This window comes from Sturnira hondurensis, unplaced genomic scaffold (genome assembly GCF_014824575.4).
Source record: "Sturnira hondurensis isolate 20B ecotype Veracruz unplaced genomic scaffold, ASM1482457v3 Scaffold0024805, whole genome shotgun sequence".
Classification (NCBI taxonomy): Eukaryota; Metazoa; Chordata; class Mammalia; order Chiroptera; family Phyllostomidae; genus Sturnira; species Sturnira hondurensis.
Window position 1 is genome coordinate 1,823,937 of NW_028097436.1, and position 23,566 is coordinate 1,847,502.

At 46.0% G+C, this 23,566-nt stretch overlaps 2 protein-coding genes across 7 annotated transcripts in view; one reads left to right on the plus strand and one right to left on the minus strand.

The window, feature by feature from the left end:
• Positions 1-1,869: 1,869 nt before the first annotated feature.
• Positions 1,870-6,109, plus strand: GNRH1 (gonadotropin releasing hormone 1). 2 transcript variants are annotated; one of them, XM_037038682.1, is made up of 4 exons: positions 1,870-1,949; positions 2,817-2,958; positions 4,469-4,564; positions 5,950-6,109. In XM_037038682.1, exons 2-4 carry the CDS (start codon positions 2,818-2,820, stop codon positions 5,986-5,988), a joined length of 276 nt encoding a protein of 91 aa, XP_036894577.1. In that variant the 5' UTR covers positions 1,870-1,949; position 2,817; the 3' UTR covers positions 5,989-6,109. The 2 variants fall into 2 exon arrangements, with proteins under 2 accessions (XP_036894577.1, XP_036894576.1); XM_037038681.1 differs by lacking the exon at positions 1,870-1,949 and having other exon boundaries at positions 2,806-2,958.
• A 6,143-nt stretch (positions 6,110-12,252) lies between these two features.
• DOCK5 (dedicator of cytokinesis 5) overlaps positions 12,253-23,566 on the minus strand; it is a 197,287-nt gene continuing 185,973 nt past the window's right edge. For all 5 annotated transcript variants that reach the window (XM_037038679.1, XM_037038680.1, XM_037038678.1 and 2 more), the window contains 7 exons: positions 22,655-22,738; positions 21,925-22,062; positions 20,197-20,363; positions 15,717-15,885; positions 14,928-15,066; positions 13,883-13,986; positions 12,253-13,293 (listed from right to left, as the gene is read on the minus strand). In XM_037038679.1, coding sequence (XP_036894574.1) covers positions 13,189-13,293; positions 13,883-13,986; positions 14,928-15,066; positions 15,717-15,885; positions 20,197-20,363; positions 21,925-22,062; positions 22,655-22,738 — 906 coding nt within the window. In that variant the 3' untranslated portion in view covers positions 12,253-13,188. The remainder of the gene's footprint in view (positions 13,294-13,882; positions 13,987-14,927; positions 15,067-15,716; positions 15,886-20,196; positions 20,364-21,924; positions 22,063-22,654; positions 22,739-23,566) is intronic.

The following is a 23,566-nucleotide window of genomic DNA, read 5'->3' on the forward strand; positions in this document are numbered from 1 at the left end:
TTATGTGACACTGTTATATGCACATCTCAGCAAACGCAATCAGTTGGACAAGGTGAATGAACAGTGTTCAAACATGATGAACTTCTGTTGAAAAAGAGCCTCACATTTCCTTTCTATTGTAGTGAGATAAGATTGCACTTCTTCCTATCAAAATGGCCCTTAAAATTATCCAAAGTGTATAAATGAAATAATTAGAATAACTTAGTCAGTCACGTCTTATTTTTAAAAATTCCCTCCTATTTGCAATTATACATTAAGGTATACCCCTTCCCTACCTTGTCCCGACAGCCTGCAGAGGGACAGACGGGCAACGCAGGACGTGCGTCTTGCCAGGGCAGCCCTGCTCCTCACCCGAAACCCTGGTGAATGCTGTTGTTCCGGAGGAAGTGGCGCAGTGACTGACTGGCTTAGCGACCTAGGCAAGGAGAAACTGCCAGTCCTGCCTCTCAAGTGACCAAATATCCAGTTATTTTTAACCATTTAAAATTTATCTAATAGTCCTTACAGCCAATTCTACATGAAATTTTAATTCTATGTCAGATTAAGCAAGCATATCACTGCAGGAAATACAGGAAGCATTAGCCTTAATCTGGTTAAAAGACCCTTACTTTCATTTATTCATAGCTGTATTTATTGAACACCAAGTAAATGCCACGAATTTATTAACAGATGTTCTACCCACCAGGAGTTACAGCCCAGTGGTAAGTTAGGGAGAGACAATTATGTATTCAAACAAATGTAATAAAGATGAATGGTTCTCTCTCTTTTAAATAAGTGTACTGTGGCCCTGACTGGTGTGGCTCAGTGGGTTGGGCATCGCCCTGCAAAGCGAAGGGTCATCCACCGGCTTCCCAGTCAGGACACATGCCTGAGTTGTGGGTTTGGTCCCCGGTCAGGAGCATACAAGAGGCAGCCTGATCAACGTTTCTCTCGTACATTGTTCCCTCTTTTTCTCCCTCCCTTCCCCTCTCTCTAAAAAATTTTTCTAAAATAATTAAATAATTCTACAGTGTAGATGACATGTCAAGGGGCTCACAGCTGGGCTGAAACATTTACCTACAAAATTTGGACAAGGATACACACCTTGCAGGAGTGGCAATGATGAGTGAGGTCAGTCCTGCTGACCTACCAGGAAACTATTTCTCATCTCCCTGTTCCCACTGCATTCAGCATGGTGGTGGGCATATTTTACCTGGATAAGTAAGCATTCACTGAAGTGAGTTGGACTGTGGACCTAAGTCTCTCCCAGGTGGTCTTGTGCTTAGTGTATTCTAACTCCAATGTTTCTGCTTACCTTTTCGATGCTATAGAAGTCTTTGGAGATAAGTCAAGGAGGACTCTGGTGACTAGGAGACTGGGGGATTTTCAGACTCATGCAATATACTTTAGGGTTCTATATGATCTTGGGGTAGTGCCAAAAATCACTTATTATTTATAAACCAGTTCCTTGTACAAGTGAGGAATCTGCGAGCTGAGACCAGCTCCCAGGCATCTTAACATCTTTCTGTAATTGCTACATGGCCTCCCTTGTGAAAGTTTTTATGGGTGCAGTTAACATCACTTAATGTAAGACGGCTACTCTCCTTGAACTCTTGGGAGACCTGTCAATTTCTTCAGGGGAGGCCAACCTTGTTAGGTTTTAATCTCTTTGAATTGTGGCCTCAGCTATAAAAGTCTTAGCTGAGGTTTTAATGGCAGATTTAAGTAAATGTAACAGCTATACCAGTAGGTGTTCCAATTACAAACAGCATTAAAGGGTTTTATGTGAGGATTAAAAAGAAATACTATTAAAAAATGATCCACTTGTAGTACAATTTACCAGCAGGAAAGATTTCAGTGTCCTGGAAAAGTTTCATATAAAAAGGGAGCTAGGAAGACAAAAAGGTACAATATTCAACGTACTCCAAGGGAAGCGCGTGGCATTCTCTGGGCTCTTGGCTCTCAAACAGGTAAAATGCTTTGTATTTCTAGCGTGGGGTTTTTTTTTAGACTGCATGCTGCTGTCTGTCTATAAGGGCTTTTGCATCGTATAGACTAACACCAGGTGTGAGGGTGTCTATAAGAAACAGTGACCTTCATGGTCATTGTCAGCCCTGGCCACAGAGAGCTAGCCTTCAGGGAATGGCGACAGCTCATCGACCAATATTTGATTTTGTCTTTAGCTTCTTCCCATCAAAGGAAAATTAATCTGGAGACTCCTTGTGAAAACTCTGCATGTCACCAGGTAATCTGAGGCCGCCTTGGCCAGGGAGGCATCTGGCCTAGGACTCAGTGCTTTGAAAAGTGTTGAGTCCTCTCTCACTCTCCCAGATGGTACAGACAGCACCAATGCATGGAAGACTAGAGGGCAGACACTCAGCAAAATGTCATCAGTACCCACTGTAGGCATTTAATGTCCAAACCCCCCTCCTTTTCTGCCACAAATTTTTACTAGAAGCTACCTGTCAGAGCAGATGGCACAATTTCCTTTATCTCAGGACGATGCAGTTGACAACCAAGGACAGAGGGGGAAAGGTTAAAACAAAAAGATGAACTTCGTAAAGGAGGAATCACAAGGTTTGGGTAACAAAATAAATAATGAAAATAGAAATAGACTAGTTCAGTTTAAAGAAGTGATTTTGTCCCCGTCAGCTAGAAACTCAAGGCAGGCAAGTGGGTGCGTGTATTTTCGCGTCCGTTTGGAACCTGTCGATGACTCCTACCCCCATCTCCCAACAAGTTCGTGACACAGTTGTTAGGCGCTTCACCAAAGAGGTCTCTACCTTTCGCTCAACCCAGTCTGCCCCTGGTTCCATTGTTGTGTTGATGTTCCTCAGAATGGAGCTGATTCCCAGACTCTTGGCTGGACTCATCCTGTTGACTCTGTGTGTGGTGGGCAGCTCCAGCCAGCACTGGTCCTACGGGTTGCGCCCTGGAGGGAAAAGAAATGCAGAAAATCTGCTGGACTCTTTCCGAGAGGTAAGTCGCTCTCACCTTCACCACACCTTCAGTAAGGTGTGGCTTATTTGGCTCAATAATAAACATAGTTGGTAACGGTGCTAACCTTCTCTGTGCTCCCTGAGAGTGCTACTCGAAACTCCATCCCAGGTATTGGCGGGGAGGTAAGACACTCACACAGTCAAGTCCCTCCATTCAGATGAGGACTAGAGAGGCAAAGCAAAGGAGCAGTCCCCAGAGGACACAGCCACAGTGGGTAGTGTGTCGCCCACGGAGCGCACGGAATTGCCAAAGGAACGACAACCCACCGATGGAGCAAGGCCTCCAGGGCAGGATGACTGAGATTTGGAAGGAAGCTCTTAGGCCTTCTGATTATGTTTTTTCTTCCTTATTTCATCTTTTAAAACTACTTACAATTTAGGCCAGCAGCACATTCTATAACATATAAATACATTATCAAGGGTGCATGCTCTGTAATTTCCTTTTAACTAATATGGGTATTTAAGCAAAGAAGCCACAGCCGCTAGAGCAGGAGAGTTAGCAAGCTCAGGGAGACAAAACACACACCGGAAAACAGGCTGGATTCAATTCCATGTACGTTAGATCAGTACCAGTGTCCGCACTAGCATAGGCTGCTTGGGTTTAGTTTGTTTTGGTTTTTTAATCTATATAATGTGACTTCTTGGGGTCATATGAGGATCATATGAGACCATATATGTCAGCAGGTTAATCCAAAAAATGTCAGTGTATTAATAAACAGCAATTCTTGTTATTGTTATTTTTTTAATTAATAGGACACAAATTAGGACCTAAACGATCAGTGATTTGGGACTGGGACACTCAATATTGGCCTAGAAATAGGAAACTTAGGGAAGGAAGCTTAAAACCATTTAATTTTCATTGGGAAAAAATCTCTTTGTGGGAAAAATAATACAAGTAATTCAGTAGGAAATAGGCCTCAGAATTTAAAGTCTCCTTTACACAGATTGTATGGGAAGCATCTGTCTCTCTCCTTTAAAAAAAGTATTTATTTATTTTTTTTCCGACAAAAACAGAGATTTGCTGCTCCACTTACTTATGCATTCGTTGGTTGATTCTTGTCTGCGCCCCGAATGGGGATGGAGCCCACGGTCTTGTCATATGGGCGGCCACCAACCAACTGAGCTCCTGGCCAGGGCCGGGAAGCAACTCTCATTTAATTATGACACACTTAGAAAAAAAACTAGAAAAGAAAAATCAGCCCTATTCATGACTATAAGCTGTTGTAGTTTTTGCATACAGTCTACTCATGGGGTTTGAAGTAGTTCATCCTCAACCTCTTCACAGAGAAAATGCTCTCTGCCGCAGCACGGCCACCACCCCCAGGACCCGACCCCAGCCCGTGACAATGGCCCTCAGGGGCGCGGTCATTCCTAAAGGCCCCACCCCAATCCTGCAACAGTCTCAGTCCACGTCCACCTTGACCTCATTCTCCACAGACAATTTTATTTCATTTACCTCCATCTCCGAGAATAACACTTTTTTCCTTCAGATAGCCAAAGAGGTCGATCAGCAAGCAGAACCTCACCCCTTGGCGTGCACCATCCACCAGCCCCGCTCTGCCCTCCGGGAGCTGAAAGGGGCGCTGGTGAGTCACAGTGGTAACGGGAGTGGGGCACTTAGGACCGGCGGCCCTCGGGCACCACCCTGGCCACTGAAGGCAGCCACCTTTCCTGATGGCCCGAGATGCTCCTGGGTTGGGCCCTCACTATCTCAAAGCACCCCCTTTGAGTGGTTGCACAGCACAGAACAATGGCTGGAACCTTTTTTTTCCTTTCATAAATGAAATTGAAATCACCCCGTAACCTTTTTCTGCTGATGTTGGCCCTAGCTTTTGGGGTGACGGCCAACACGAATTTCTTCCCCCGCTCCATGTCAGATCTTCAAGTATGTCATATATNGAGATGCTCCTGGGTTGGGCCCTCACTATCTCATAGCACCCCCTTTGAGTGGTTGCACAGCACAGAACAATGGCTGGAACCTTTTTTTTCCTTTCATAAATGAAATTGAAATCACCCCGTAACCTTTTTCTGCTGATGTTGGCCCTAGCTTTTGGGGTGATGGACAACACGAATTTCTTCCCCCGCTCCATGTCAGATCTTCAAGTATGTCATATATTCTTCACATTTACCCCCAGCCTGTGTGCCTCTAGGGAACCGTGCCTGGCCAGTGGGTCTCCCCTTGTTCTTGGTATGACTCTGTTTTCCCCAAGAAATGTAGGAATCAAAAATGGCACTCTAGTTCCTTTGGAGTAAAAAGTTCCAAACTAGGGATTTATCATTCAGAGCCACATATGTGATTTCCAGTTTTCTAATTGGACTAGCTCGATCTCCAAATTCTCACCAAGAATGGACACAGAGTAACCCGATGTAGGCTTTTGATTTTCAGATGAACATAGAGAGGACTGAATATAGAAAGTGAGTCTTGAAGTCCGCACTGGTACTCTCTGAGCACCCTGGTCCATGCATTGGTGGCAGTCAGAAGGCATGACAGCTAGTTATGTAACGCCCAAGGGCAGGGGACACCTAACTGCACCCCAGGTGAAGCTGAGCTACAGTGTCCATTCACTCAGTTGACTTGGACTTCCACACTCACGGGAAAGAGAGACAAGCAGACGGCCATCTTCATTTGCTTTCTTCTCATCCCGCTCACTGCATCATACAACACAGCAAGCACGGAAGTTTCCCAAACATGACGTCAGGCATAAGGAACTGAAGCAAAGCCCAGGTTAACGGCACACTGATAGATCGGACCTTTCTTTTGCCATTTTTCCACATCTGCCCTTAAATTACTGATGCAGATTTTATTATAAGCAACTTTAAAAGACATAATTGTATATCTCTTTAGCACTTTCTAGAACACAAATGAATCTTTTTTTTTCTATATGGATGTTTTAGAAGTGATGTATTACAAACAATGAAATTCAGCCAGTAAAATCAACCTTGATATATTTGTTACTCACATATGTTTCAGGAAAGTCTGATTGAAGAGGAAACCGAGCCAAAGATTTAAATCCATGGGTCCAGAAGCATGGACAGCACTGAAGTATAATTCTGACTTTGAAATTTGTGACCTATTTAACAGCTGTGAATTGCGTGGATTTCAGACATTCTTATGCCAAGCTGCACATATCTCGTAATAAAGTCGTGTGAATGAAGTGGCCTCAGTGTTAGCTAAGTCTCTAACTCAGACCTCTCTCTGGTGGCGGAGGGACACTCCCAGCCCACAGGGGGCATCCTTCCACTGTGTCTATAGGGGCAACTGAGCAGGGAGGGAACAGAGTCAACACAACTGTTGACCAAGAATGCCATGGCTCCCCCCCACCACCCCTCTCTCCCTCCCCCTCCCCGCACCACAAGGACAACTGTCCCGTATTGATCGGTCTGGGCCAAAAAAAGTTGATTCAGCAACAGGGAGCTATGGGATTGTAGCTTCACTTTTTAGCGTTCCCAACAGAAGGTAGGTGGGGCTATAGCCAGGGCTTCCTCCCCAGACTGCCTCTAATCCCTTTGAAAGTCAACTGGAACCTGAGAGAAGCCCAGGCAAAGGCCTCCTGGGGCTCCTAGTCCATTGCTTCTTCTGGCTCACGTGGTCTCTCTGAGTCACCAGAGCCAGTGGTGCACTCTGAGTTGGGGGACGGAGACTTAAAAGTAATGGTATTCACCTGCCCAATCTTTCTATTTCTCTTGACAACACAATGGAGTGTAGAGTCAGTTGAAGATGGACGTTCCCATGTCCTTGGTCAAACAGCATTGCCACTGTTCATTCTCTACAAAGAAGGATGACAGACTTGGTGCCAGATACACACCCATTTCCACTACCCCTCATAATGACTGAGGAAGTCTGTGCCACTGTCTTCCCTTTGCACTGCAGAACCTGGGTCTCCGACTGCTCGTTTCTGAGACCCACGAAACTGCGTCAGGTTCCGAGGTCAGGGACTCTGCATTGCAGCTTGATGAGCAGACAGTGCACTTGACCCTGGAAGCTGTTAGCTTGTTAACTGGCACTGAGACAGGACACCGAAGCGCCTGTGTCCACGTAGGGCCACTGGTGACTATTTCTCTCAGAGGTCCCAGCAGACACTATAACACTAACATTTTTGTGTACCCCTCTAACTTCCAAGTGACTCTGAGACCATTGGGACAACTCAAATTTCAGATAACTTGCTTGGTGTCCCAGCCACAAATTGTGCCTGTCTCCACGTGAAAAAGACCTAGGCCCCTTTTCATCTTTCAGTCAAAGAGATGAAACCTTCCTCCTCTCCTCCATGGCCCTATACCTCTAGAAGGGCAAGACAGGTACATTCTGTGTATGCGTGTGGGGGGGAGGACCCTCCTTTTTTAATACAAATATTACCATACAATGCCAGGTTTCCCAAATATCACCATTTGTGGAATGTCTAAAACTCAATCACAGAACATCACTCACACTTTAGTAAAATTCAGCAGTTGTGGGGTCTATAACCTACGGCACAAAAGGCAAAACTGCACCATTGTATTAATCAATACGTATCAGGCAGGATGGGAGGCTCCTAGGTGTCAATCACTCAGTAACTTTTTTTTTTACACAGTGATATAATTTATAATCTTTTTATTAGTTTACATATTATAAAAAGGAGGAAACAACTTATTTCGTACATTGTTTGGGGTCTCAGGTTTCCTTTGCCAAAGCTTGTCTTTGGGGCATTTTCTTTGCAGCCAGCGGTAGGCCTCCCTGAAGGGGCCACAAAGATGCTCTTTGGGGAGGTCCGATGCTGACGTCAGAGGCCTGGGGTGGCTCCCATTGGCTTGCAGCTGACAAGCACATAGGGGATCCTTGATATCCAGAGCCCAAGTGACTAAAGGTAAGGACAGGAAACACGGCTTCTTTATTAAAGCTGGAAGCATTTTCCTGAATGTGAAGAGCTCTCTAACTCATCACTGTATCTTTAAAAAAAGGCTGTACCCTTTCAAAAATAAAAGGAATGGAAACGTAAAGATGGTAGATTTAATTAGATGAAGTATATATGACTTTAAACGATAAAGACATGGAAAGAAGGGATTAAACCTAGATTATTTTAACCGAAGTTTCAGAAGTCGCAGCATTCCGGGGATAACTGGGAAGAAGCCAAGAAGCACTGCATGATGGGAGTGCTTACAGACCCTGAGGGGCAAGGCGCTCTGAAAGGGGTGTTCCTCCGCGCAGATGCAGATCCCAAGCCATTCCCTGAGTTTACTGACGCAAAACCTGTATTTTTAACAGGTGCTTGGTGAATCTTATGCATAAACAGGGCAGCACTGTTTGCTCTAAGAAGCAACAGATTGCAATGTTTGAAAGTACGGAAACACTTAAACTCTGATGTGTAAAGCGAGCGCTTCAGGCAGGGGCGCCTTCCCAATGGAAGGGCAGCTGTGCGCCCTCTCCAGCGGGACCCGCCACCAGCGGGGAGCCTAAGAAACATGCCTTGAACACCAATTTTCTAAAGCTGTTATTTCCTTCCAGGTAGTGGTTCTTAACCTTTCCTAACATTGGGCTAACACGGAGAGATGCTCGGGTCCCATCCCTGCGCTCGGAAACTCGGACGTCATTGGTCTGGGGCGCAGCACCTTTTCCCAGGGGAATACACTGCTCACCCTGATTTGGAGAACTGGTTCCCATCCTTTCCACCTAAGTTATTAAATACTCCCTTTAACCTCTTTATTTCCTTTCACCTCTGCCCAGTTATCTGCAGTGAATGGGTAAAGAAATAGAACGTACTGCGTTAAATGAATGGCTATCAGAAAACTGCGCAGCTTGGATGCCAAATGAATGGACAGGGAGGTAGGAGCCAAGAAAGAACCAGATAATTTTAAGGTTTTACTGCTGCTAGGTAAAGACGACTCTCTGACCCCGCAGTACAAGTTCAAATTCACAGGACCCATAATGAAAGGAGGCTGGAAGGGACTCTGCCCCGGGTGTGATGGGTCAAAAGGAGGCGCCAATTAAAAAAAAAAGTTCAGGGATGATTTCATTTCACTGCTATACGGATAATAATCAACTAAACACACAATGAACTTTAAAATAGATTTCCACTTTTAATTTAAAAAATAAATAATAGCAAATCAGAACAAAGCTTTTCTACTTCAGTGCTCATCTTCCTAACTGCCCACGTTTGAAACCCAGGTAGTTTACAAAGCCACGGCAAGAGAGCTTCGGACAGATGTAGGGGAGGCCAGCTCTGGCTGGGTTACTAAGAATCGGCCTGAAATGAAAGAATTTTCCTTTTGGAGATAACTGATGGTTCCACTCCGAACTGACCCAAAGGGCAACTTGCCTCCTCCAACACAACCCTGAAGTGCCCTCTTTGCTGGCGCAGAGACAGGAAAAGCCTACAGAAACTTCATTTCCTCCTGGCTTTCATTCCTTCCTTTCACTCATTTAGAAGCTGGGGCTGCAAGGGTTCTATAAAATTCATGGAACATACATACATATGTACTTTTTTTACATGAGGGAACAGGCCCAAGTACTAACACATGTTGACTCACCAGAAAGTACACTGTCGTTTTCTGTAAATGGCGGGGTTTTTCTCTCCTTTCCATTGTACCCACAAAGTGACAAGGAAAGGACACATATGAGATCAATTATGTCTGGACCTGAGAGGCGGTGGCAGGGGGGTTTGCCGCAGTGACATTTTGCCCATCCTCACGCTATGGTGTGTATGAGAGATAGGTCTCAATTTTAAAATAAGAAAGACCCTGTGACCTGGGGCAGCTAGAGGGGAAGCGTTCCTGTGGCCTGGAAGAGCTAACAGAGGTGGACTGTGGTCTCAAATCCTGTTTTGGCTGTTGTTTTGTCTCAGGGATTTGCAGTGTGACAGCAGCAGTTCTTCAGGGTCTCCCTGATGGGAGAGAAAATGACAATTCTGGAGTCGAGCGTGGAGGGCAGGCCACCCGTGGCCCAGGAGCCTGTTGAGCACTTCCCTTTGTCTCAATACCACGCACTTCCCACCCCACGACACACTGCAGGCACTGCATACGGCCTGTCCCCTTGAAGACACTGAACCGCCACAACCTCAGGGTCTATTAGTGTCCGGCATCTACTGAGCCTAATTATATGTTGAATGAAACAATTCTTGAACAAAAAAATCTCAAAGCAAGAAAAGTCACCAGGACAGAGAAAGACGATATTACAAAAGTATCCCATAAACCAGCATTCACAAAGGCTGTGTCGATCGGGGCTAACTTCAACATCTTTCAGTACTCCAGAGTTCTTCCCAAGGAGCATAAGTTCCATTTCTGTCTCTTTATATCCCTACTCATTTCTCCTAATTTAGTAGAATTGGGGCATTTCTTTGCCGTCTTCCTCTGTGACTTCAGGACACACATTTTTCACGACCTTTGTCAACCATGACTCTTTTCTACCCCGTGGCTTCCCGAGGAGACAAGCCTTCCAATGTCCCCTGTCATCTGTTGTTCATAAAACTACCTGGAACCCTTTCTGTTGAGGCAGGAGAGTTTCATATTTCCATAAACATGAGGAGGGAGGCATATGGAAAATTGTTATATTAAAAAAAGAGTCCTGGCTGATGTGGCTCAGTTGGTTGGAATGTTACCCCATGCACTGAAAGGTTGAGGGTTCGATTCCTGGTCAGGCACATACCTAGGCTGCAGGTTCAATCCCCGGTTGGGGTGTGTACAGGAGGCAACCAATCAATGCTGCCTCTCTCTCTCACACACACACTTCCTCTGTCTCTAAAAACAACAACAAAAACATCCTTGGGCAATGATTTTTAAAAACTGGGGGTGACCTGGCTGGTGTAGCTCAGTGGATTGAGTGTAGGCCTGCGAATCAAAAGATCACGCACGGTTGGATTCCCAGTCAGGGCACATGCCTGGGTTGTAGGCCAGTCCCCAGAGGAGATGCACGACAGGCAACCATACATTGATATTTCTCTCCCTCTCTCCTTCCCTTCCCCTCTAAAGATAAATGAATAAAATCTAAAAAAAAAAAAGTGGGGTGGGAAGGCATCTGGCCTGTTTATCAGGTTCCCCAGCCTCTGATCAAAGACCAGACTGCAGGACTTGCGTCCACCACTCTGAGGGAACGCGCTCAGGGTTTTTTTGTGACCCGGTTTACATCTATTTAATGGCACCCTGGAGAGGGGTAACACATACAAACCCCTTCCAGCCAGTCTGCGGGGCAATTTCTCACCAGCCTGGCCTTTCTGGTCCTTCTCTGTACTGTCTTCCCTCATTCTCTTGAGTTCTTTCCACTTAAAATCCTCTTCTGCTCTTATTGATGCTGTGTCTCCAGTCATAGATAATTAGGTGAAAGACTCCAAAAGAACTCACCTGTGCTCACATTCTAAATTATCTTCCAAATGAAAAAAAAAACCAGAATATATCAATCAATAGAGTATCAGTGATGCACCCAGAGGTCCAGACCTTACTCGGGCTGAGCAAAGAGGGTGAAGGACTGCTTGGCAAGCTCCTGCGACTTCACATACTTAATCTCATCAGAACCACGCAATCTACGTGGCAAACGTCCTCTGCTTTGAGACGGAAGTAGGAGCTCAGAATATTTCACTTGATTTGAGGGAGTTTGATGCTTTGAAACTAGAAGGTTTTACTTCCAAAGCCCAGGATCCCCCCGTCCACCCCCACTGCAGGCTCTCCCGGGGAGGGGAGGCCAGCCCTTCCTGCACACGTTTCCTGAGGAACACAGGGCCTGGCAGCAGGCTCCCTTCCCTGACCTTGTGATGAGCCGATCTGCCTCTCCTAAAACAGGGGCAGTCAGTCAAGCACACAACACAGACGCAGGCACACAAACTGCAGTGCGCAGAGGGGAATCTCCCTCTCTGCTCTCTCCGTCTCCACGGAAGGGGGACCAGGCCACATGGGGAAGAGACCCTGTGGAGCCCTCCACACGTCCACCGAGGGGATCCATGGTCTGCAGGCTGCCTACTTGGTTACAAACACCTAAGTAGTATAGAAATATCTGGACCACTTCCATGGTTGATCAAACCAAGGGTAGGAGTTAGTTTGTCAGCATTGTCTTCTAGGTCTAAGTGTTATCTGAATGTGGACTCGGGCAACAAGCTGGGGTATTATGAGAATCTGTAGTAAGATTATCTGTGTTCAACCTCCATGTCCTTATCTACAAAATAAGGGGGTTGTTTGGATGACTTTTAAGGCCCTTCTAACTCAAACCGTCTAACCGGGTGCGGCTGTGGATGTGTGTGCAGGTAATATTTGATCACCTAAATCACATTAGTACCATAATCATGTAATCATATTAAATGCACAATCAAGAGGAAAAATCAAAAGGCAGTATTGCACTGTATTCTCCAGGGGAAATCAGGCGCAGCTGGGGGCTGCTGAGCCATCCACGTGGGGGCTGAAGGGAAACTGGAAACCGTTGAACGCGAGCTTTTAAGTCCTTTCTATCCTGTGATTTGAATTCAGAAGAGGCAACAAAACAAGACACTGTACGCACAAAAGAAAGAATTTCAAAGGGGTCCACAGTAGGAAGAAGAGAGTTCCGTGCACTGGTTAGGAGTGTGAGGGACCCCAGGAGGGGCACAGCCAGCGTCCCCCTTACGCAAGTGGGTGCCGGTGGCGGGAAAACAGGAGCTGGGAGCTCTCGGGAGTCCACGTTGTTTGTCAATCACGATGGCCATTCATACCAGAAAGCAGCCAGTCTTCATTAAAAAGATGTTCTTTTTCGGAGAAAAAGACATAGTAGACATTAGAAAGTAATAATTATTTCAGTTACTAAAGGCCTTGATATCGGTCTTTCCCATGTTAAATGAGATCACATGGGTCCAGGCGAGAAAAGTAAGCCTCGAGCACAACTTGTCAGGAGGAAAGCAAGAAATCCATGGGAGGAATGGGCCACTGTGGCTGCCCGGTCACCGCCACCGCAGACGAACCCCACGCCTTCACAGGCCACCATGTGGCTCCGTGTGGAGGCTGTCGCCGAATACTGGCAAGGGAGCTCTGTGTGAGAAATGCACAGGACTCATGGGCCAGTTCTGTTCCGGAACCGCCTGTGGATTATAGATGCTGTGTGGCCTCAGGCTTCGATCCCATAGAAGGTAGGAAATACCAACCAGGTTGGAGCCAGTGAACCTCCTCCCAGGGCAGGCAAAGCGGTCCGCAGGGGCCCGAGGCGGGGAGGAACCTGCCCCTTGGGGTCAGGTCTCAGGTGCCAGCGGTCCAGGGAGCGCTCAGGTTCAGACCGAGGGTGAGATCCTTACTGGGGTCCAGGCTCTGAAGGAAGGAGGCCAGACTTCCGAGCTTTGGGAGGGGGTGGAGGTGGGACTTTGGCTTCTCTTCGCACAGGCAGTGGCGGGGCAACCTGAGGGAGCAAATGAGAGCTGAAGGGAGCCTGCCTTCCTTCCCAATTCAGCTTCCTCCCCCACATTCCCAACTCTGCTTCAGCTCCTCACGGATCTGAGCTGACCCACACAGCCTTTGCCAGGGAGAAAGGGAAACAAAATGGATTTCCCCTCCCTTGTTTGCTAGAGTTGATCGGACATTTGCTAGCACTGATATATCTCCAGCACTTGGCTACTTGGCACACAGAAAGCAGGCGCTCAATAAATATATGCCGTATGAACAAAGGAAACTGGTCAGAGGCCATTCCAGAATGACCGCCACTCACTCAGAAGTAAACTCTTCAGATGTGAACGGAAACCCACTTGTGATTTCCCCGCCTGCACCCTGGGCGGGGTACAGGGACAAGCTCTACTGCCTTCCGTCCGATGAAAAGGCCTTACCTGCACACGGTTCCTTTCCGCTGAAAGCTGCCCTGTCTTCTAGGGTTTGAACCCAAAACTGACCGAAATGACAGATGCTCTGGGAAACCTGCCAACTAAACGCTGAGAGAACCCCAGGCTGCCCTCCCCACGGTGGCCTCTGGCCCAGCGCCCATGTCCTTCCCCTACCTCCTCAGAGTTCCTCTCCCTGCTCTCATAGGGCTTGTTTTTGGGAGGAGGTGGAGGTGGTACAGTGGCCATCATCAGCCCATCCGTCGGCAAAGATGGGGAACCTAGAAATGATACAAAGGAGATGAAGGCAGAAAGAATTCATCAAGGAATCTCACAGAACTTCTGGTTGCCAGGGTAACACTGGAACTAACTTGGCCTATCAAATTTGCTAAGCTCCTAGTCCTTGGTTTCTGTGGACACAATGAACACGACCTCTGACCCCTCCTGACACGTGGAGCACCTTCGTTCACCGGGAGGCCTCATGAGAAGTTCTTGAGTAAAACTTCCATTTTTTTCACAGTTTTTACTATTAAGCTGAAGATGAAAATCTTTTCTAACTTCAGGTATCACTCTGTTCTCTGACCCTTCCCAACTGCTTAAAAAAAATGTCACATAACAAGTGGTCTCTAAGTACGGGTTCAATTTAACTGAGTTCTCTGTTCTACCATGTAAAGGGTGCGACACCTACTTCCTCTAGGAAGCCTTGCCAGATTGTCTCCTAACTATTGCCTCCCCTCTGGCACACGATTGCGCCTCCAGGAGTCCTCTGTCCCAGGGGCAACTTGGAATTCTTCCCAGGCAGCATGCCCTGCCGATTCCCCAAGCCTGGACAGAGGTAGTAGTTCATGGGAAGGATCTATTTCTTATCCTCATTTGGGACCCCTCCCCAGAGAATGCACAGGGCTGTCTGCTCAGCAGTTCCTAAGGCACTGGCTTCCTCTTGGTTCTTGCCTGGATCTCCCTTGTCATACTTTCGTAACTTGAAAAGGGCCAACAAGACCCTTTGGAGCAGTATAAAGAAAAGTTTAATGAGCCCCAGCGACCTAAAGACTTCTTCTTTGGCAAGGACTTTGTCTAACCGTATTATACCCACTGAGCTGAGACAACTCTACACTCATCTCATATACCTGTGGCTGTTTAGACAAAAAATTGCCCAGGTTCATGAATATACTCCATTCCCCAGTAAAACGAATATAAGGAATTTCTATACAGGAAAACTTACTCAGGGTCCTGGTAGCTTTAGGAGTCAGTGGGGGTGGGCTCAAAGGTGTTGACGGAGGCGTGGAAGAACCATGAAACGGTGTCAGCCGACTGTCCACCAGCTGGAGACTCTTTGGCCTTTGTGCTTTTCTGGCTGGACTCTGGTATAGGGATGGGGGAGACAAGGAAATGTGCTCAAGGTGAGGACAGCTGGACCCCATGCTTGAACAACCTCATCTGCTGAGCAGAAGCTTGAGGGCATAATTCCAGGAGCTGTTTTGAAGAAGCTCACCACATTATCATGTGGTGGGCACCCACACAAAGATACTAACAGGCCATACTTGAACCACAGATTGTTTTCTGGCTGGCTGTGGACTTGATTTTGACCACAGATGGACTATGCCATTTAGGTAGGAAATGAGCCAATCTGATTCTCAGGGAAAACTGGTCTTGCCACACTTAAAACTTGATGCGGCTAATGGAAGAACAAGCACCATTATTTTTTTAAGTTAACAGAAGAGGAAGGACAATGTTTGGACTGACTCATGGAACATGGCAGTGGCAGCCACAACTCCAAGCGTTCACCATGTGTTTACATTGTGGGCATGCGCTCTAGCGCCCTGACTGATTCAGACACTTGGGTTCGATGTGTGTGTTTCTCGGTGCAGTCAGACCCAACACCCGCCCCGGCTGCTGGTGCTGGGAGAACCCCGTGGTGAGGCTCTGATCTGGTGACTCAGAGCCTTGAAGGGAGTGGTGGTGAGTCTGGCTACAGGGAATGCTCTGCAAACACTTTTTTTCTTTTCTTTACCATCAACTCAGGTTCTGGCGCTTTCTCTGCAATGACCTGGGACTTGCTCAGGCTCCGTTCTTTTCTCTTGAACTTGCTGATCCGGTTCTCAATGTCCTCTTTGAGGGGCAGATCTTCAACTCTGGCACCTGCCGAGGCCCTGCGCTCCAGAAGGGGCTCCAGAATGGACCTGTTAGCCAAGGACATGGACCAATCACAAGGTGCTGAACACCTGACTATCAACATGAACTCCAAAGAGGTCAGGACTCCTTGACCCAATGTTGACCCGTGACTTCCCTCTCAGTGTCTGTGTTATTTTTTCTTATAATGACAACTTCGATGATTTTCCTGAAATAACAAAGATTAAATTTTTTAAAAGTTAAGGCTTAGAGCCCCTACTTTGCTGACGCTCTAAGCAGGCATTTAGTTGGCCTGATGTGTAAATCCCTCCTGGCTTCCTTAATGAGATGTACTGTATTTCACAAAGTACTGGTAATTCCCATTCTGGGCTGCAGGCTTCCATTTGTCAAACAGGATGGATGCACTCTACTTCCGGCCAACAAAGAACTGACCCTTTGCAGATGGAGCACCTATACCACCGTGAAATTTTAATGAATACTATACATGCATAACACTGGTGACAGGAGAATCAGGGTCATCACTGTGAATCAGCATGAGCTGCTTTAAAGAAACATCCTGAATAGATGGAGGAAATATCATCAGTGACTTCTTACTCACTGGAGAAGTCTGGGTAAGAGCAATAAGTCACTTGCCTAGGGTCCTGGCATGGAGAGGAAGGACCTCACCCACTGTGGTCTGTTTTCTGCCCTGCTGTATCAGTCTCTCGGGTGTCCCTGATTTTCAACAGATGCTTCAAAGCTTGGCTGTTTTGAACGGTGCAGAGTTTATTTAAGAAAGGAGTTAATGAAGCCCTGGCTGGTGCAGCTCAGTGGATTGAGCACGGGCCTGTGAAGCAAAGGGTCGCCAGTTCAATTCCCAGTCAGGGCACATGCCTGGGTTGCAGGCCAGGTCCCCAGTGGGGGACACATGAGAGGCAACCACACATTGATGTTTCTCTCCCACTCTTTCTCCTTCCCTTCCTTTCTCTCTAAAAATCAATAAATAAAATATTTTTAAAAAAAGAAAGGAGTTAATGAACAGAACTTCTATCCTTTCGGCCAAGTAGGTAGTATCTCTTTATGGCATGGGGAAAAACCACAGAAGAAAAAAAATGAACAAATGAATAAAATATTATTTAATATTTAGGAATTCAAAAGATTAAAAAGAGAACAAATAATATTGATGAATGTATGATGAAAATTATATAGTCACTCATATATTATACATGTCATTACATATTAGTATTTGTTTGCTATATCAAGAACTGCAAAAAAAAATCTCATCCTCTGACTAGGTAATGAATGTATGTTTTTGGAAATGCATCCTACATTTGACCTTCACTGAAAGGCCAAGAAGCAATCTGAGAGTGCACCCTAAAAATCAAAAAGCTATCTGCACAGGTACACGTTTGCTACAATACTTAGTAATAAAAATGCATTTTATATTTATATAAGCGAAATGTTTTGCATTAAATTTACAATAAACTTTTATGATCATCTGTTTAGAAATAATGACAGTATAAATATTCTAGAGTATGAGAAGGATTAACTATAGCATATTTGTACCATGCAATGCTATATAATCATGAAAAATGATATTAAAAGCTGACGATGAGCCCTGGCTGGTGTAGCTCAGTGGATTGAGCACAGACCTGCGAATCAGAGGATCGCGGTTCCATTCCCAGTCAGGGCACATGCCTGGGTTGCAGGCCGGTTCCCTGCAGGCCAACTCCCAGCAGGGGACGCACGAAAGGCAACCATACATTGATGTTTCTCTCCCTCTCTCCTTCCCCTCTAAAGGTAAATAAATAAATAAAATCTTTAAAAAAATTTAAAAAAAAATAAAAGCTGACGATGAAATTATATAGCAACATGGAATATGCTGATAATAAAAAGACAAAGAGGAAAAGTTACCAAATTATATCTTCGCTATAACTATACAGAGATATTTATGTCAATTAAAAAAGGGATAAATAATTTTGGAATACTAATCATTTGATTTCCAGGTAGGGAGCCATGTGGACAGGTTAGGTTCATGCTATAATTATTATAATACAGAATTACAAAAATGAGTAAATGGTGAATCAACTGGCTTCATTTGTAGTCAACACTAAAATATGTGAAGTTAAATATTCATCATGCATATTTAATTAAGCAGGCCACACAATGGTACCAGCAATGCTTCTCCACTTATATAAAACATATATGTGTGCTTTTCTTGTATTACATGTTTGAACTTAACAGTGTTCTTTTTTTTTTTAAGATTTTATTTTTATTTACTTTTAGAGAGAGGGGAAGGGAGGGAGAAAGAAAGCGAGAGACATGTGAGAGGAGCACCCATCAGCTGCCTCTCGCATGCCCCCGTGGGGACTGGGTCCGCACCCCAGGCCTGCACCCCGACAGAAACCAAAGCTGCAAACCTGCACGTTGCAGGCTGCGTGTAGTCACTGGGCCACAGCAGCCAGGACCAGTGGTTATTTCTGAGTGATGAAGCTGTAAGCCTTTATTCTTTCAAAAGTTTCTAATACTTTGAAAAACATCTACATGTATAAATATTAACTTTATAATTAGTAAAATGTTATTTTAAAGGAATATCTCTAAACAGAAAGAACACTCCTTCAAAATATTTTAAACATGTGGAAAAAGCGCTCCAGGTTTTGCCAAGGACGGCTCCACATCAGACAACACCGACCCTCCTGAAGCCAGTCCCTAAAGTTTATGTGATCCTAGTAACAAGGGCAACAGGACCCTCCCCAGGCTCATCCAAAAGCAACAATGAGGAAACCGAGCCAGGTAGACATCAATGACCTTTTAAAGTTATTATAACTACAACTGTATAACACCAGTGCATGAATACACAGGTAGACCAAAGAAATGTGGGGAAACGTCCACAGGCAGAAAGAATGTATAAAAATTCGCTGTTTTCATAAGGTTGACTGTTCAAGTCCAATGAAAAAAGATGGCTCGCTCACTAAATGCCCAAAGGGGCGCAGGGAGCCACCGGGGAAAACGCTGGCTCCACACCCCACAGTTTACACTGAATTCGGAACAACCAAGATCTAATTGTGAATTGTGGGACTCTAAAATTAGTTTTAGGGGGTTTTTTATCCTTAAAGTGGAGATGGCCTTCAATTATGATATAATATCCAGAAGTTATAAATTAGAAGCAAGGCTAAAAGACAGTGAGCTCTAACCACTACACTGTGTACCTGAAATTAATAGAAAATAACATTGGATGTCAACTGTAACTGAAAAGTAAAATTTAAAAAAAGACAAAGGAGAAATTGGGGTAAATAGTCAACTCATATTACAAACATGACCAATATTCAACAGAAAATGTACACAAAATATTTGACCAGAGTTCATAGAAACAGAGGAAAAAATGCTCAACTTCACACAAGGGAAAAAAAAACCCTACCCCAAGAAAAATTTGCACCTATCAGATTGGCAAAAAGCCCAATGACACACAATTTGGTGTGCGGGTGACCAGGCGCGCTCTATATGTGCTTGTGTGAGGGTAAGTTCGTCGAATCTCTAGGGAAGTCAGTTTAGGAGTAACTGAAAATTCCAACTATCTAGGTTGAACAGAGCAATTTCACTTGGGGAGTTTTCTCGTTTGTACATTTACAAGCTAACCTATTTTTAAGGTTCCTCATCGCCACAGCAACCGGCTGTCCTGCAGGTCCTGGTGGCTGGCTCTGTGGGGCCCACTTACCGTGAGATGCCTGCAGCTCAGAGAAGAGGCTCTCTATGACTGGAAAGGGGATGATTTCAAAGATCTCGTAATTGAAAAAAGCAGGGTAAAAAGAGTACCATGTGCCGCCGTTCCTGATAAGAAAGCGTGGGGGAAACGGTGTTTCGGTGCTGCCCGTGCACCAGGCGTGCTGCGCCCCCAGAGGGGCTCGGAGAACCTGAGTGCCCACCCCACCGGGCTCTGGAGGGCGGTGCCGGCCAGCAGGGGCTCAGGGACTTACGGGAGATGTTACATAGCCTTTCGTACCTTTGGAATTTCATATCAGGGATTACATGAACTACTCATAAAATAAGTATAAATTTAAAAATCGTTTTTGAAAATTGAAATGATGAAAAAATCAGGCAGTGACAAGTTTTCATGAAAAAAAAAGGGATGTGACTAGGAAGGTGATGGGATGTGATAGGATTAGGGTGATTTTCCCCTATAACTGTCGCTATCATTATGTAAACAATGATGTTCCTTGAGAGGGAGATCACGGGACTGGCCCGAAGGCGAACGACCCAGGAACTCTGGATTACTTTCCTGACGAAGGCAGTGTGTCTACATCGGCCAACGCTTGCTTGGTACCTCGGGCAGATATCAGAAAGGGGTCACCATCCCCCCTGACAATGAAAGATCAAACGCCTACCCATCCGACCCGGGCCTGGAAGAAGCAGTGTCCGATGAGTTAGAGGAGGAGGAGACCACAGAGGACGTCACCGAGGTGATGGACAGTCTCCGCAGGGTGGACGACATGATGTAGGGCAGCACGACGGACCCTGTGCGGCTCTGCTTCCTCTCGGTCAGCATGGGCGGCTGGGGACACACGAGCCCTTGTGGTTAGCTGGCCTGGGGCTCAGCCCACAGGAGCGAACGCAGCCCCATCCATCTGCCAAGGAGCCCAGGTGGATGACTGGCACCCCATTCTGATTTGTCAGTGCCTGGCCAGCCTCGGCCTTTAAACAGTGAAATGCTTATGTCCTCACTTATACACACACTCAGGTTAAAATGCCTTGTTTCTGAGACCAGAGAAAAATTTATCAGCTCCCCCCTCAAGAGAGAGAAATAACCAATATTTTTACCCACCAATAAAACAGCAAGGCTCTCTGCCTGCTGTTCCAGCTTTGCTTCTTTCAGGCATTTAAGAATGGAGTACTGGCCTAGTAGAAAAGTTTTAGATTCAAACTATGGACCTGACACTCAACCTAGTGGGTCTCACCTAGGAAGTACGGGCACATGGATCTGCTGTCACGAGAAATAGCTCCTGTAGGGTCACTGAGCCCATCTGCCACCGCTGTACACTTACCTGCTTGTGTTGGCCTGGGTCTAACAAAAACCCCACTCATGAGGTGCAAGTCACAGTCTGGGAACTTGGAGTCAAAGACGAATTTTCCCAGAAGAAAGCTCTAACTAGTCGTAGGTTAGGAGGTCATTTTTTAGGAATTTATGACTGAACACTCAGATGACATAGAGAGATGATCAAAAAGACCTCTGGAACACGTGGTTATAAACTAAGGGGGGGAGAATAGTGGGGGCGGGAGTGTGCGGGTGGAGGGGAATGAAGGGGGGGAATAGAACAACTGTAATGGTATAATCAATAAAATATATTTAAAAAAAAAAGACCTCTGGAGAGCAAGGCAGTGGAGCTGGCGGTCTGGGAGTGGGAAAGAGGGTGTGTGAGAAATTCAGCTTTGATTTGAGGAGAGATGTGAAAACTGGGGGTTCAAGAACAAGGCAGTTAAAAGTGCGGGTGAAGCCACGCTGAGGGCAGCGGATGGATAATGCTGTGGCCAAGCACATGGGGTGGGGAGCAGAAAAGTGTGGCTGTGAGAAATGTGTTTAGAATAGTCATAAATTATGAGTTGGCTATGTGCATTGTAAAATGTACTTCGTAATTCTTTCTCCCCTTCAAAGGTGTAAAGAGTATAAACTTACCATCAAAATAAAAATATTAGAAAAAAACATAAGAATGGGCTAGACAGGATAGCAACAACCAGTGTCTGGGATCAGGGGCACCCCAACTTCCACAGTCATTCCCACAGTGAGGGCCCTAGCCCAGCTGCATCAGCCCCACCTGCAAGCAGGCTAGGAATGCAAATCCCTGGGCAGCCCCCAGGCCTGCAAGATCAGAAACCCGGGGGTGGGGCCTAACTACCGTGTGCTTCCGAGGGTGAGGAGGGTGGCTCACGTTGGAGAGCCCCTCTGTACACAAGGAGGGCTGCAGGCTGCCACAGCCAGCCATGCTTTTGCCTACCCACCCCTGGATTTTCATGCCAGGCCTCTGCTGTTTTGACGCATTTGGCATCTGCAAAACTGGCCAATATCATACAAGGTAACAGAAACTGAAAAGCTCCAAGGCTACTTTGGCAAAGCCTACCAGTGTGATAACCCCGTAGTCTCTCTCCACTTTCTCCTTGAGCTCCCGGAAGCAAGAGGACAAACGCTCGTGCAGCGGCTTCAGCTGCTCCGTCAGTTTCTCCCCATGGATACGGATTCCCTCCGTCAGCAGAGGCATCTGGAAAGAGCGCGGAGACAGCACAGTAGAGTTTAGGTAGAGGGTGAGTCCAGGCCTGGAGGTTGGGGAAAGATGGGGGTGCGGCTGGACAGCACCCATCCGAGGAGAGAGCTACTTGTCGGCGCAGGGCTCGGGAGCTGAACATGTGGGTCAGGGGAGCAGAGAACCGCACCTGAGGATACAGGTGAGCCACAAACTGGGGAAGCACTGCCCGATGAGGCAAAGCCACCTGAGCCACTTCTGTGGATGAGCAACGGACAGGTTTAAGCCTCAGATGAACTTTTAAGTTCACTGAAGTAGTGGGAAGGAGAAAACTGAGGCCAACATCTCTCAGCTGAAACACTGGCCAGGAAAACGCCTGGGGGACTTAGTCTCACCTCTAAAAGGGCCCTCTCAATACCTGGCAGTCTAGTGCATGCTTTTGTTAGGGTGCTTTGCTAAATAAACAAATACATACATTGCAATTCCATGCTTTTAAAGGGAAAGTAACCCTAAAAGTGAGCTTGTAGATCTGAGCCCAAGAGAATATCAGACTCGTGCCCCTCGTGGCCCTCAGAGTGCAGTGGGAAGCTGGCAGTTCCAGGAGACCTACCTGTAATGCGATCAGTCTCTTCAGCAGCTCAATCTTCTCCTGGTCTTCAGGATGCTCCTGCAGGTACTTCTCTGTAAAAAAGGCCTAAGAGCAGAGCACAGGGAATGTTAATGAAACACACACCTGTCTGTGTATTTGGCTCTGGCAGAAGGGAGGGGCTGAGGTGGGGTGGTGAAAGGTCTTCTGTGCTGCCTGATAAACCAGGAGCCTCGGCGGGATAGCATAGCCTCCAGTGACAATGCAAAAAGGTAGGTGCTGTTTTGTGGTCTTTCCAGAAGCATACGGTTCCTATCAAGAGCATGTTCTCAACAACCACACACATATACACATGAATCAAATAATAATCAGCAGTGGAGCAGAACTTTATTCCTTAAAATAACTCCCAGCCCTGGCTGGTGTAGCTCAGTGGACTAAGTGCCAGTCTGTGAACCAAAGGGTTGCTGGTTTGATTCCCAGTCAGGACACATGCCTAGGTTGCAGGCCAGGTCCTCAGAAGGGGGGTGTGTGTGAGAGGCAACCCCATATTGATGTTTTTCTCCCTCTCTTTCGCCTTCCCTTCCCCCTCTCTAAAAATAAATAAATAAATAAATAAATAAATAAATAAATTTAAAACAAAATAACTTTCCCAAAGAACTAAGACCAAAGAACAACATTGAAAAGTTACTCATTAGATTAAGTATGTAGATGCTATAAAGAAAAGAGTAAAAAATTAATACGTTGGAGATGCAGCTGATGATTTTGTTTCTCTACCACATGATACAGGCTGTATCACAATTTCTTCCTATGTTAAATGAAGATTAATGTCTGTCTTTTCTTACTAACCACCTATCCGAAAGGCTACCTTGAGGATACGAGACATGGATGTAAAAATGTTTTGGAAATATTAAATGCAGACTGCATTTATGTCAAGAA

Bases quoted from the DNA above. Each gene is read 5' to 3' on its own strand.
- GNRH1 (XM_037038681.1), top strand. From the start codon at position 2,806: ATGTTCCTCAGAATGGAGCTGATTCCCAGACTCTTGGCTGGACTCATC. The intron at 2,959-4,468 runs GTAAGTCGCTCT...TTTTTCCTTCAG, and splicing joins TGCTGGACTCTTTCCGAGAG to ATAGCCAAAGAGGTCGATCA. The intron at 4,565-5,949 runs GTGAGTCACAGT...CATATGTTTCAG, and splicing joins GGGAGCTGAAAGGGGCGCTG to GAAAGTCTGATTGAAGAGGA.